This window comes from Lissotriton vulgaris, chromosome 4_1 (genome assembly GCF_964263255.1).
Source record: "Lissotriton vulgaris chromosome 4_1, aLisVul1.2, whole genome shotgun sequence".
Lineage (NCBI taxonomy): Eukaryota > Metazoa > Chordata > Amphibia > Caudata > Salamandridae > Lissotriton > Lissotriton vulgaris.
In genome coordinates, this window is record NC_141691.1 from 581,313,997 (window position 1) to 581,329,219 (window position 15,223).

At 45.9% G+C, this 15,223-nt stretch overlaps 1 protein-coding gene across 2 annotated transcripts in view; it reads left to right on the forward strand.

Annotated features, from left to right (window-relative positions):
- The window catches only part of AVL9 (AVL9 cell migration associated), a 478,148-nt gene that overhangs the window by 416,716 nt on the left and 46,209 nt on the right, over positions 1-15,223 (forward strand). For both annotated transcript variants that reach the window (XR_015309867.1, XM_086964797.1), the window contains exon 12: positions 7,519-7,738. Coding sequence is in view for 1 of the 2 variants with exons in the window: in XM_086964797.1 (XP_086820923.1) it covers positions 7,519-7,738 (220 nt within the window). In the remaining variant the exon portion in view is untranslated. The remainder of the gene's footprint in view (positions 1-7,518; positions 7,739-15,223) is intronic.

Below are 15,223 nucleotides of genomic sequence, written 5' to 3' on the forward strand. Positions count from 1 at the left end.
ATCCGGACCTGGGGCTTTACCTCTTCTGAGGATCGAAACTGCATGAGAGATTTCTGATAAAGTTATATCTGAATCAAGTGAGGTAAAATCAATATGGGAAGAAGAAGAGAGAAGCGAGTGACTGAAAATCAGCGGATAGGTCGGAAGGAAGAGGGATGGATTCGGGAGTATAAAGTTGTTTATAAAAAGTAACAAATTCCTGTCAAATATCAGCATCTTTGAAATGGGAAACGCCATTTGAATCTGTTATCGACGCAATTCGAGTTCTATCCTGACGAGTCTTCAAACAAGTAGCCAAGAGTTTTCCCATTTTATTTTGACCCCCATAATAGCGAGCGCTACTCTTTGTTAAGTAGGAGTCCGCAGCATCAGTAGAGGATTTATTGAAGGCAACTTTGGCCGTAATAAGGTCTTTCAGAGAAGATTCAGAAGGTGAATTAAAGTAGGAATACTCTTAATTTTTTAATTTTGGCACTAAGAAGAGAGGACTGTTGCTTGAAACCTTTTTTCTTTTGAGAAACGTAATTAATTATAAAACCTCTAGCGGCAGCTTTAAATGAATCCCAAATCATAACTGGAGAAGGATCAGGAGTAGTGTTAGTAGTGAAAAAGTCAGCAACGAAAGAACTGAATTGGCCAGAGAATTTGCAATCAGCCAAAAGGGAGTTATTAAAGCACCATCTACCAGAGGAGGGAGAGAAGGGGATCAGGTCAAAATCAACAATAACAGGGGCATGATCAGAAATCAGGATGGAACCAATCTCAGAGGAAAGAGCACATTGGGTGAGGGACTTACTAAGAAAGAGATAATCAATACGGGATTGTGCCTTATGTGGGGGAGAAAAATAACTGTATTCTCGGAGGTCTGGATGGCAGAGCCTCCAGATATCCGTTATAGATTCACGTCGTATGGTAGAGGTAAATTGAGTGTGCATCTTGGACCTAATGAAAGTAACTGGGGAGTGCCTATCAAGGAAGGGATCATGAACTTGATTATAATCACCACCAATAATGATATAGTTGTCATCTAGAGAGATTAATTTGTCCGAAATAAGAGGCCAGAAGGTAGAGTCAACAGATACTGGGGCATGAACATTGAAAATAGTAATAGGTATATTATCAACTAACAATTTTAGGATCACCCAGCGACCATCCGAATCAATTTCGTTATGAATAACAGAAACATTAAACTTTTTGTGGACTAAAATAACAACACCATTCTTTTTCCCTAAAGCTGAGGAGGAGAAAACATGACCGACCCAAAGTCGTTTTAATTTAGAAGATGGGGCTCTTGTAACATAGCAATGTCAGATTTTAATCTAGCCAAGTGAGATAGCACTTGTTGTCTTTTAATGGGACTATTCAAACCTTTAACGTTCCATGAGGTAACTCTGAATGTAACACAATAAAAATATACATTTTATACAAAAAGCATACAATGCATGAGACATGTTTAAAATGATATCTTAGTGCAATTGAAAGAAGCAAATTAGAACTTTGAGAAAGAAGAAAAGTATGAGAGAAAAGGATGTTCGAGATAATAAGAGAAGTGCAAGAAAAGTTAGAAGATGAAGAAAGAAAGGAAGAGAGAGCAAAGAAGAAAGAGAGGAGATAAGGAAGAAATAGGAAGGCTGAAATGATAAAAAGAAAAAAGAGAGAAAAAGGGCAAGTTCAGGAAACAGCGAAGAGAACAATAAGTGAAGAATACAAGTGAACAACAAAAAGTGAATATGAACTAACAACATACCTTACAGGAGGAGAATTCAAGGAGATGAGGGAAGGGAAGGAACCAGACGGGGCGGACGGGATAACTGGGGCCAAGCAGAACGAGGGGCCGGGTAACATCACGTCAAGAGGAGGAAAGAACTATGGGAAGAAAAAACAATAAGAATACATAGTACATGAATATGTAGACGAGCCACAAGGGAATAAAAAGACAATCAATAAAGACGACAAGGGGGTAAAAAACCACATCATAAAGGAAAAAACGAATAGTTAGCCAGTATTTGAAGAGGAGGCATCCATTGGGTCATTGTGATTAGAGTTAATGAAACTCTGAAGGCGGAGCGGGTCCTCATAAGTCATTGTCCTGTTATTATAGGTGACTCTGAAGAGACAAGGATGAAAAAGTCCATATCGAGCGCCCATAGCGCGAAGTGCAGGTCTCATGTTGAGGAAAGCCTTCCATCTGCTCGCTGTAGCTTTGGCATAGTCTTGGGTGAAAAACAAGGTAGAGCCAGACCAGGTAATACGTTGAGAAGACTTGGCAGCAGAAAGAACTTTTAATAAGTCTGTGTATTCTAAGAAATATAGGATCACCCCTCGTGGTTTATGTGATGGAGAAGCAGATGAGGAAGGGCGTCTCAATCTGTGCGCTCTTTGGATGTTAAGCACGGTGCCCTCCGGCAGGTGTAGGACTTTAGGAATGAACGACTTGAAAAACGTTAGGGGCTCAGACCCCTCCTGTCCATCTGCAAGTCCGTAAATACGGAGATTATTGCGTCTATTACGATTTTCAAGCTCCTCGACTTGGCGCTGAAGAGTAGACACTCGAGATTGTAGAGGAGAAAGCTTGTCACAAGTAGCAGTAATGGATGAGATAGATTGCTCGACTGCAGTGACTCTATTATCAAGTTGCGTCCAAGTGTCCGTGAGGACTTGAAGTTTCGCATTCGTTTCTTCCATAAAAGGGTGTAATGCCCTAATGTCTTCTAATAAGATCTCTAATGAAACAGGTGACTATGCTTTAGGCGGAGATGGTGGATTCTGCTTAAGACGTTTAGTCAGAGATTTCTCTGAAGACGTCGAAGCGGGGTCAGAAGCCGCCTTATCGTCTGCTGGAAGAGACGCAGAAGAGTCTTTCAGATGAGAGAATTCGGTAAAGATCTTCGAATTCTTAATGAAGATACGTTTAGTAGAAGGCTTCGAAGGAAGAGTGCCTTTAGTTCTTCCCATAAAGAAAGATAATAAAAGAGCGAGGCCAAAAAATGAAAGGATTGTGAAGAGGAGGAAAATGCAAAATGCCGCCGCAAGTAAGTCAGTCAGAAAGGCACAGAGAAAAATCCATAGACATGCAAGGAAAAAACTAGACGATATCCATGAGGAAGCAGACAACCAGAAAAAATAAAAAGCGTAGGAGCAAAAGTACCATAGTCCTTCAGAGATGTATCCAATTCGGCGAGTCAGCGCTGGTGAAGAACCAAAATGGCGGTCGCGAATCAGCGACAGTGACCGGAGAATTCACAACGTCTATAAAGTTGATTTTTCACATCCAAAAAAGACCGCAATAGTCCGAAGAGGAGGAGATAAAGTTCCGACAAATTCACATCGCGATTTCAGCGCTGAAACAGCACGGGAAGATAGTAGTCGCCCGGAGTCCCCGAGGAGCTTCACCCAGGCACCGCCATTCCCGTCAGGCGCCACGCCACGCCCCCCGAGCCCATACTTTTTTAATTTAAGAAAAACAGTTCTCCAACTTTCTGAGAAACGACAACCGTCCCAGGACGGTTAGCTTCGAGAGTTGAAATGCTTCAGCTGAAATATAAGGTGACAAGTCTCCTATGTTGTAAAACTGAGGGGAGAGCATATAGCTAAACAAGCCCTCTTGCCAGGGTATCTGTGGCCTGATAGAAATTTAAATGTGCACAGCTAGTTAATCTTCAAATGTAAAGGGTGCTTGGAAGCTGGTATTCGCTTTAATTGATGGAATCACTTGAACCTTCCTGATGACACAGATTTATTATTTTTTCTGTCGTATTGCAAGCAAGTTACCAGCTGAGCTGTGAAGTACGTGTTTTCAGGAACAGTTATAAGAAAAATTGCACTATGAACAGTCTGGGTATTTTAAAAAATCTATATTTTGGAATCCATTTTTTATCGTAAATATTTTTGTACATCCTACTCCAGCCGGTCTTCTACTGTGTGAAATGCAAGTTTAAAATATGTCATAGACTGGGACATTGTAGCACTAAACATACATTAGTTGTAAATGTAAATGTAAATTGATACTTGTATAGTGCACTACTCACCCGCAAGGGTCTCGAGGCCTTGTAGGAATACCGCTGTGGAACCCATCCTGGCTTTCCCTGTGAGGCGTCCACTCCTGGGCACCCCCAAGGTGGAGGCCAGGCATCCTTAGCGTTGTGGGGGCCGTTGTTGAGATTAAGCAAGCTACTGCCCAGAGTTGCAGAGTGGGACTCCATGATTGGAATAGGCACCGAGGCGAGAATTATCAGGTCCGTGGAATTTTGAGCCCAAGACCCGCCGAGGCTGGGAATTGAACCCTGGTCCCGGGCTAGACCTCTGCATCTGGGTCTGCCGCTCTAATCATTGAGCCACACTTCTCCACAGCACCAACCAGGGTTCAATTATGTGGCTCATGCAGAAATATGCAGTATTTTAAGCAAATCTCTTTCAGCTTTCTGCCTCCCCATTTTGCCAATATGTACAGCTATTGGCCTAAAAGGCATTAATGTCAGTATCGAGAATCACTCAAAAGATGCCAAAACATCAGCATTTTTCCACTTTTAAAAATAAATACAGACAGGAAACACAAAGTTTTCTGTCTGTATTTATCTGTAAAAATCAGTAAAAACGGAAAATAGCGAGCCCTATTTTTAAATATGTACCTGAAGGTGAAAGACCAAAATAATTTACTGAATATTTTGCTTTTTTTTAGCCATGCCTTTGCCCTGCCCCCATGCTCACTCACCCCAACCTTATTTGCGTGCAGCATCACAGTTTCCATACTTTTTTTTATGCACTTTGACCACTGCTTTGTGGGATTGCAGTTTCAAAGTTTTGAGCCTTATGCCGTCAGGGCTGCCCTATTGAGCAGCTTTTTCTAGTATGATAAATGGCTAGTTAGTCTAGGTAGACCGACCACAGACATTTGGTTGACCTGTTCGGGCAGAATACCTTAGTTGAGGTATTTTGGGGACCTTCCATGCAGATACTGTTTTCTATACACTGTAGGACTGATTATCAAAACCTTTTGCACGCCTACCTTTCACATAGGCACATATAGAGACTAATTTGCAAATGCGAGCAACAGATCCCTAATTTTAGTTTACGGATATATGGACATTGGTATCCTCAAACGAATCCGTAATTTGGGCAGGACTTTTGCACCAATCATTTTAGGTTGGGAACGCCAGGACGATGGCCTTTGGGAAACTGATGAACTCCCACAGTCATAACGTTGTGGATATATAAATTCGTTCTGTGTTTCATGCCCAATTCATCTTGGACACAGAAAATACTCCAGTTAGTGTAAACATTGGTTGTGGAAACTCCCCTTACACTGCCATATGTCTAGGGGTTGTTGGGTTAGATATTTAATCTTGTGGGAAAATAATTTCAATATGAAGAAAAAAAGTTAAAGTACCTTAACCCTTACCATAAACAAGTGGATTTTACATTAGCAGAAAATATTTATTTTAATTCATGAGTTGGTGTACACAGTGAAATCTACAGTTGTCATGAAGTGTGGCACGTTGGCACGTAGACTAAGCTTACAGCTTTATTTTTGTGAATCTAGACCAGTATTTTAATATGATATTTTTCTTCAGTCAGTTACCAGTTCAAGGCTATCAGGCTGCTGTGACATGGGCAGAATGATGCCATCCAGTGGTGGTATAGGTAGCATAGTTCTGGGTCCAAAGAGCCTTGAAGATGGCCTAGATCAGCATCCTTATTTAGATGGCATTTTAGGAGTCTGTGCTTGATTTTGTGACTATCCGAACCAATAATTTCCTGTAGATAATTGAAGTTACTTCTGGAGGCTGCGCTGAGTTTTACAATGATAGTCCGATTAGGATAAACCTCCGAGGCTGGCCTTTCGGCAGACCCATTGCTTTTAGCCAAGTGATCATATTGCATTCTGTAAAGTATTCCAGTACAATAAGACTCAGGATTATATAGGGAACACAGGTACGGCGCTTAAGAGACTCAGAGAAAACTTTGGTCACTGCTGGTCCAAGTAGCAAATCAGTCTTGTCTTCGTGGTTCTGGAGTGTGGGGATCTCTCCTTCTCTGTCTAGTTAGTTCAGCAGTTAGTTTTGACGTGGAAAACAAAAAACGTCATCCATTCCCTTGTAAGCTTGATTCTAAATAGTGACAGAGACAATTGTCATAGGAAACCCAACATAACCTGTCCTGTAGCCAGGTTCCAAGCACAACCATAATTCCTTTCTGCTGAAGACTGTTAAAAAGAAATGTTTAGGTTAGCAAAGACATTTTGATTTTACTAAAATTATATGTAGAATGTACTTGGTTGTATGGGCTTTCAGCCAGCCCTCTTTTTCCATTGGTATGTTGTCATTCACCTTTTCTTTGCTACCAATTCAATTCAATTCAATTCAAATAAACTTTATTTCGGTTTTTGTTCAAAACCATGAAAGTGCATATACAGTAATACTCACAATTCATAATACTTTTGTTAAAATCACATATGATAAAGTGCAAAAGGTACAAGGGTATAATTTCTTCATTACATAAAAGCAAGGAGATTGGAACGATTCATTACATGAGGGCCACTACAAATCTTTTCTTTGCTACCACTTTATCATGACTACTTTCAATGGGTGCTTTTTGAGACCAAAAAGATATCTTTGCTTTTAGCCTATGATTTTCTGTTTTTTTAGATTGACGAGCATCTAGCTGGTTCCTCAACAGTAAGGTTTTTTTTTAAAAAAAATGACAAAGCAAGCATTGATAAAGCCAATAGTCTGGCAACCAGTGCACAACCTTTTTGTTTTGCAAATGCTTGTTAGTTTTTGTGACTGAGAATGATGCTGTTTTAACTTATGCGACTGAGTAATGCTGGTGAGTTCGCACCTTAACTTTAACATGCAGAGACAAGCTGTTTTATTTTTGTAAACAGATTTTATTGATTATTTCCGCTGCAACAGCTTAATACATAACCATAAGCCAATTTGTTTCACTTGACATTACTTTTCCCATATCCTTTTCACTTGCTACGAAACTGATCAATCGGAATGCCCAAGAGACAATAAATTGATAACATTAATTACCCTTCCCCTGAATCATCCTGTTAGTAGAAATCTCGTAAAGTGCTGGGTTATGTGTATCATCAGTTTTCTAGTTGTGTGTGCAGGGTAGGGTGATGCCAGTTTAATGTAAATGCAGAGACAAGCTTTAATACTGTGTATGCTCGAAGTGATGGTAAAGGGTTATGCACCTGGCTGTTGCCAGAGATATGACTAGCTGTTTCAGGGTATAGAGCTGAAGGTCAAATAAAAAAAAATCCTCTTATTAAGGAAACCAAATTCATAGGTTTGTGAGCAGGCATGCTCTTATAGTCCATGTTACACACCCAATTGACATGTTGTTGCCACAGTCCCTTGACGGGGACAAATACATGGAGCAGTGTGCAAGAATAGCCGATATGTTTGGCAATTCCTGCTCGAGTACATTTATTCAAACCGTTGAAAGTTTGTCCACCTACAAGGCTTGTCTGGTTGTGCTCTACCTGACTAACCGAATCCTTTTAAACAGGTAGAAGAAGCGCGTGTCCTAATCCATGACCCGGAACTGAAGAAGATTCTGAACCCCACGACTGCAGACCTCCGGTTCACAGACTACCTGGTGAAGCACGTCGCAGAAAACCGTGACGACGTGTTTCTGGATGGCACCGGCTGGGAGGGCGGGGACGAGTGGATCCGTGCTCAGTTCGCTCTCTACCTCCATTCCCTGCTTGCAGCCACTTTACAAGCAGGTGACTTTCCACTTTTATTGCAGTGTTTTATTGTTTGGTTGCCTAAAATCGTTATACAATGTTGTCAGACACAGAATAGGTGATATGTTCCGATGCGCCATATAATTTGATAAGGATTGGAATTGGCTAGATTACTTGCTGGTAACCTTCGTCACTCTGATTCTTTCTTCCTCGCTCCTATTCTTACATCACGAGGAGGGTTCACCCCTCCAGCTAGGGATCCTGAGTAAGACTCTTTATGTGAATAGCTCATCCCACAGTAAGCTCCCTCAACTTCAAAGTTGCCATAAGTGAGGAGGAATTTTTCTCTGGAGTCTAGAATAAATTAACCCCAGAGGTCTTCTGGAAGGGATGGACAGAGGGAGGCTTGTGTAATCTGGGACAAGAAGCGGGATATCAAAGTAATGCACATGACCAGAAATTATCCAAGCATCACCTCCTCAATGCCAAACATCTATTTTGCTTACAAAATGTATAAAACAGTTTATACTTACAGTATCGATGGGGGTGGGGGGGGGAATTCAGTCCCTCTTTCACCCTCCTTGAGAAAGAAAGACTGATGGACCAGTGTAGTAGTGATGCCATTGTTGTGTATTGCTATTATGTATTGCTGCACATGCGGTAGCCTCGTTTGCCCTCATAACCTGTTTGTTTACTTACGAAGGGTCCTTGTGGCTCCTAGGTGATGGTTGGGGATTTGAACTGTGCAGTTGAAGCTGGGCTGGTGTCTCGACTAGCCGCTCTGGGCGTGCAGGGGGCGATCCAAAGAAATAAACCTCTTCTAGACCTGCATTTACCAACCAAGTGTTTCTTCTCACAACAACCAGCCCACAGTTTTTCAAATACCATGCAGCAATGCCTTAGAAGGCAGTCATACCTTCATCTGCCTTGGATGACGCAATGAGGATCTCGGTTTGTACCTGTCTATGCCACTAACATTATGTAACATCCCAACTGCCTGCGGTCTCTGACCCTTTGAATCAGTTCTAGGGCCGCGTCACAAAGAGGTGCGCTGTTATAGCGCATTTTTGTTTTCCAGTATAGATATCTAAAGTAAATGCAAACAGCTTGGAAACTGTGAGAAGTATTAGGCTTTGTGCTGAACCAGCGTAGTTCTTAATGCTAATTATCATATGCAGAACGCAATGATGTTGTGACATGACACAGTGCTGTCCTACCCTTGTAATAATTCTCACTTAAAAGGTCTAAGGCCTATTTTACTTAAACAACAAATGAACAGAATCACAAGCAAATGTGAAAAAAATTTTTTTTCAATTTTTGTATATCAGTGTATTTTTTCCACATACCAATTTGTAACTAAGTTCGGAATGGCTGAAAGTGACAATATTTTTAAACGTGTAGGTGCTATATAAAAATGGATGTGGATGTTGACAATTACATGTTCCCTGCGTAAGTCCTATGACATTAACAAAGTCTTAGTTGCTTCATCTGTAAACCACTGAAGGTTTCATATACAAGCAGCTCTATTAGGAACACTGCCTCCTGGTGACCAAACAAAAATACTTTCTGTGGGACGGGTGTTCCATATGGATTATCTTTGCGTGTGAAGAAGGAAGGGTCTTCTCTCCAAATGTCTTGTATCAATCAGTATGATTGATCTAATAGCATGTTGTGATTGGCAGATGTTCTATTTCTGAATGGGAGATAAGGGAGGGAATGTTTACATAAGTAGTCTTGTACTTGACCATGCAATGCAATGCTTATGGATGAGTCATAGAGATTTGAAGTTAGCTCCCTCCTTCACTGGAAACCATTGGCAGGACTGTAGTGTAGGTGTGATGAAGCAAAGGCCGAAGGCGAAGCTGGACCGCGTAGGGGCCCATGGCAAACGCCGCCCGGGGTGGGAGTCCTCTCCCAACAAAGCCAGCGAAAGTAGAGGCACACCAGATTGGTAGCCCCACAAACCGCTGCTAGCCACCCAATCAGAGAGGAGGGGAGCTAGCCGCTAAGAGGTTAATAAGGGGGTAGTAAACCCCATCGTAGCATAGGAACCCCTCCAGAAGAATCTGTAATCGGTACCTGTTGTTGGACGCTGGAAAAAACGCCTGCAGGAAGAAGACAGGATCGTGGAGTTGATGACACTACGGCTGAAACCAGCAGAAACCGGTCCTTGGTCCGCGGTGCATCTTTACAGCAAAAGGTCAGCAGCAACGAGTTAGACTCCTGGCTGGCCAGCTACGAAATCTGGGACCGGTTCAAGGAAGGAGGCATCGGAGACTGCGGTGTGAGAGAGGCTTCGGTGCCCTGAGAGAGCGACGATTGAGGCAGGAAGAGCTGCGGCTCGGAACACGTAGGACGTCAGGCGAATCGGCAGCAGGCGGGAATAGCCCAGATTTTAAACCCTTTTGTGCACTCGTGTGGTGAAGGCAGGCAAAATCGTCGAGCGGCATGCGGGAACAGCCGGCCACTTGGAGCCCTGATTTGAAGGAAAGAAGCCCCCTTCGTGGGCTTGTGCTGGGAGAGCAGGTTTGATCAGGGAGCGGCAGGCGGGAACGGCCGGCCGCTCCAGAGCCCTGATTTAAAGGGGAAGGAGCCCCCCCTTTTGTGCACTCTTGCTGGTGAGAGCAGGGAGAGCAGGAATACCTGGCGGACGGATGTTTTCCGCTCAAGCGTTACACAAGTGAATCCTCCGCCTGGTAATTTTCACCTTTTAAAAGGGAGCAAGGACAACCTTCAGCCTCTAGTGTGTTGGGGAGGAGGCCACAGTGCTGCACTAAGGAGGAGCATGGCTGGGAAATGTGGGGTACCGGTAAGAACCAAGAAGGTGCCGGCACGAATCAGGGGAGCACGGAGAACAACAAGCCCCCAGTGAAGGACCTAAAGAGGCCCCGGTACAACTCTGGCCCGGAATTGGATGACGATTTGGAAGGTCTGTTGCAGAGAGCAAAGGCCTTGGTGGCCTTAAAGGAGAAAGCAGTAATGGATGCCCAAACAAAGGACAGACCAACCAAGAAGTAGTACAGATCATCGCAGGTACCAGCACCAGCGCCACCCATGCGGCTAGGCATGACAGAGCTTGCAGCAACACAGCGGCCCTGTCTAAGCCAGGCGCCAAGGAGCAGCAGAAAACACCGGCGCCCCCAGGACGGAAGGGGCGAGCCCCGAACTCACATGATGGAGGTAGGGGCTAGAGCAGGGCAAACACACCGCCAGGCATGGTGATCGCCTCAGAAACCGAGATGGAGGAGAGCGCGGAGGAGGGTGTGGCCAGCACGGCGGCCCCTCTGTAAGGCCATGAGGGACTGCGAGCTGGTGAGCAACAAGCGCTAAGCGCACGGGGCAGGCTGCAAGCTAGGGGACGAGGTACGCTGGCAAAGGTGGGGGAGAGCCCGGGCTAAGAATTAATTATGGCACGCTGTGGTGGGTGGGGTCAGCAACTACGCTGCGCGTGGGCCATGCCCTTTCAGCCCCCCTTCCCGGGAAACCCGAGGGAAGACCGAACAGAATTCCAGGGGAAGGCATGGGGCTCAATGCAACCATGCTTGGCCCCTTGGATACCCTGGTGGCAATAGGCAGGGACAGTCATATGGGGGAGCACTGGGTTCTCACGCATGGAGAGAAAAGGTAGCCCCGGAAGCCCACAAGGGGATGGAGACATGGTAGACGAGGGGTCAAATAGTGCCCTGGAGGATGCACAGGCTGACACAACAAGGGCTGAGGGAAACCTACAACCCAAGGCCGGGGTTGTGAGGGCCAGAACCCACTGTGGGAAACCACCAAGCGAGTACATGCGCCCGTCCCCGAGCGATCCACCCACCACTGCGAAACTTCTAGGCCTAGCGAATCTTATCCCACTAGCAGTGAAAGAGAGGATCTGGCACAAGGAATTTATAGATATATTCTCTTTGCTAGACATGCGCCAAGCAGGTTTAGGTCTCAGAGGATTTAAAGGATGAGGACAGGAGGAACAGGCGCAAACCCAGGGTAGAGAAGACAATTGAAAAATGTCTGAAAGGGTTTAGGACCCTGGCATGCGTGTCTATAGAGAAGTTACCCCAGAGTTCAGCAGCACTGATACTATATGAACAAAAAGTCCATGAGGTGCAACAGAAGTACCAGGGGGAGGCCTGGTTGAGATACGACGAAGGTGTCGGGGAGAAAATGCAGACCTGGTCAGTAATGGAATGGGATTGCCAGGATATGAAGGGATTTACGACCCACATGGAGGGGGCCAGGTAAGGGCTAGATACACTGGAAACCACTTTCCGTCCCTCAGGATTCAAAGGGAAATATGAAGAGCAGGGACCAGGTTTCAGGTACAAGGGCCAGTCGGGTAGCAAAGGCGGGTGAGTAGGGAAAACCGGAATGGCACCCTCTTGGAAATATGACACGGGTGAATGCAAATGGGGGTATGCATGCTGGTTCAGACATATCTGTGGTGAATGCAGGAGGAGTCACCCCACGGTCCAATTCGGGCAAACAAAAGGGGCGAATTCCAACAAAGAGAAGGGTGGTGCAACCCAGAAAGGGGGTGAGGCATTGGGCAGGGGACAGTCATTGCCCACCCCGATATACACAAGGAGACTGATAACAATATTCCATAGGTACCCAAAGAAATCAGACAGACAACAATTGGCGGAAGGGTTTACAGTAGGGTTTCCCATCCCTTACAAGGGACCAGTGGTCCAGCGGAACAACCGCAACTTAAAATCAGTACGTGACAACCCTGTGGAGGCAAAACAGAAAGTGGAGAAGGAGGTCCAGACGGGTAGAGTGGAAGGCCCTTTCCTGCACCCCCCAATACCAAACATGATAGTCTCACCTCTGGGAGTGGTGCCAAAAAAAGAGATAGGCAAATTCAAACTAATACACCACCTGTCACACCCCCAAGGGGATTCAGTCAATGATTGGTTGGAGCAGGGCAGCTGCTTAGGGGCATATGCTTCTCTGGACGACGCATTAAACGAAATCAGGAAGGCGGGGGGTCTCTACTGGCCAAAACAGACATTAAGTCGGCCTTTCGTTTGTTACCAGTGCACCCAAACAGCTACCACCTCCTCGGTTTATAACTAGAAGGGGAATACTACTACGACAGATGGCTACCCATGGGATGTTCATATCCTGCGCTTACTTTGAATCATTTAGCAGGTTCCTGGAATGGGAGCTGGGAACACACCACCCCGGAGGGGGTCGGATCCACTACTTAGATGATTTCCTATTTATAGGGGCAGCTGGAACAATGGAATGCACCAAACTCGTGCGCAAATTTGTGGACATGCCAAAGGAATTGGGAGTACCACTAGCAAAGGACAAAACAGAGGGCCCAACCACCAGATTGTTTTTCCAGGGGATAGAGTTCGACTCAGAGGCAGGGACTTTTCAGACTGTCACAGGAAAAGGTCACAGAGTTTCTGCAAATCATAGAAAACCTATGGCAGCAGAAAAAGACGACACTGGGTGAGGTACAACAACTGCTAGGAAAACTGAACTTCGCCACCTGGGTAATAACGGCTGGGCGCCCCTTTGCTAGATGCTTGGCTTAGCTGACCAAAGGTTAATCCAAGAAGAAACACAGGGTCTGCCTTACACAAGGCGTGAGGGAGGACTTAGGACAATGGGAACAGTTCCTGACCAACAGCGCTCTTATATTGCGGGAACCTTGGGTACAGGCTGACCAGCTAGAACTCTACATGGATGCTGCAAGGGGCCATGGTTTTGGGGTTATCCTAGGGTCGGCATGGACGGCAGCAGCCTGGCCGGCCAGGTGGTCCCACAATGGGACTACTGGCAACCTCACCCTGTTGGAACTTTTCCATATTATAGCGACATTTACCATATAGGCCCCCAGACTGGAAAAGAGGCCGATAATACTATGGTCGGGCAACCACGCTGTGGTGCAAGCAATCCACCTAGGTACAGCGAAATACCCGGCGTGGTCAAACTATGCGTACGTTAGTGGAGTGCCAGCTAACAGCAAACATAGAGGTTAGGGCTAGACACTTTGCAAGGCTAGACAACTCGGTGGTGGATTCCATTTCTCGTTTCCAGTGGGCCAGGTTCAGGGACCTCGTGCCGGAGGCGGATCAAGTCATGACACCGGTGTCAGAGAGACTATGGGAATTGGTGGACTCAGGTTGAGAACATTGTTGGACAACGTGCTAACCCCCAGGATGGAAGACCGCTATCATAAGTTTTGGGTCACCTTTGCCACCGTGACTGGCATCAAAGGGTTACAAAGGGTAGGGCCAGACGAGGTAACCAGCTTTATCGAATGGGCATTTTTAGGAGGGAAAAACCACATCCTGGGCTCAGACTCCTCTGAACACAGTTGCTTACTACAGCAAAGTAGTGACAGGGAAGGATCCCACAGGGTCCTTTTGCTGTAGGATGGCCATGAAAGGTTATGGTAGGCTGCAGCCTTGATCAGGGGACAGCAGCAGGTCCATTGATTTTCAGGTTTTAAAAAGGGTAATCCGCGCGCCAGAGGAGGTGTGCGACCGGGAGCAAGAGACAAAGCTATTAGAGGCGTCTTTCGCGCCCACATTCTTTGTGGTGTACAGGATCAGCGAGATAGTTGGCCAGCCAAACCCCGAGGACCGCATGCTTACACAAAGCAGACGTGGTGCAGGACACATGGTAATCCACCTGCGACGATCAAAGACGGATCAGGCGCGCAAGGAAAAGTACACCAGGATCGATTGCATCAGGGACAAGTTGTGTTGCCTAGTGTGTCTGGTGCAAGAGTATGTGCCAAAAGGTGGCCCAGCACAGGCTCCCCTGTTCGCGCATGGGTATGGGTCATGTCTCAGCTGTTTTCAGTACATCGCGGTCATGCACAAAGCCCAAGCGAAAGCAGGTTTCCCGCCGAAGGAGTTCGGGTCCCATCCTTTCCGCATAAGGGCGGCAACCTGGGGTCGGAACAAATCAAAGCTATAGGACGTTGGGCATTGAATGCTTTTAAACGGTACATAAGCTCCCAGGTTTACTAAGCTTGGCTCTCTTACACCCCCCCCCCCCCCCCCCCATCTAGGTCCACCGGAAGGTCGCAAGAGGGTGTGAATCGTGGGCACTTACATCACCTGAGCACAACAATGAACGGCGGCGCGTCAGGAGTTCAAAGGGATCTGTCTCCGGAACACAGAGGTGACCTGGCTGGGCCGATCTGGGATGAAATGGGACCAACTACTAACGACGGTACAACGAGCGCTGCTGCAGGGCCATGGGCCAGAAGTGTTAGTGGTCCACCAGGGGGGCAATGGCCTAGCAGCAATGGGAAGGAGATGCCTGCTGGAAAAAATTATGATGGATTTAGCATCACTCGCCAGGTTAATCCGCCCAGCAGAAGTAATTTGGTCAGAAATAGTGGTGCGCAGGGCATGGAGCGGGGCTCAGGAACAGGGAGCGATCAAAAAGTCCAGACAAAAATTGATCATTACCATGGCGAGAATATGCAGGGCCAACAGCTGGGGCTTTGTAAGGCATGGATTCATTAAACTGGGGTCCTCAAGGCAGGCAGGGTACACC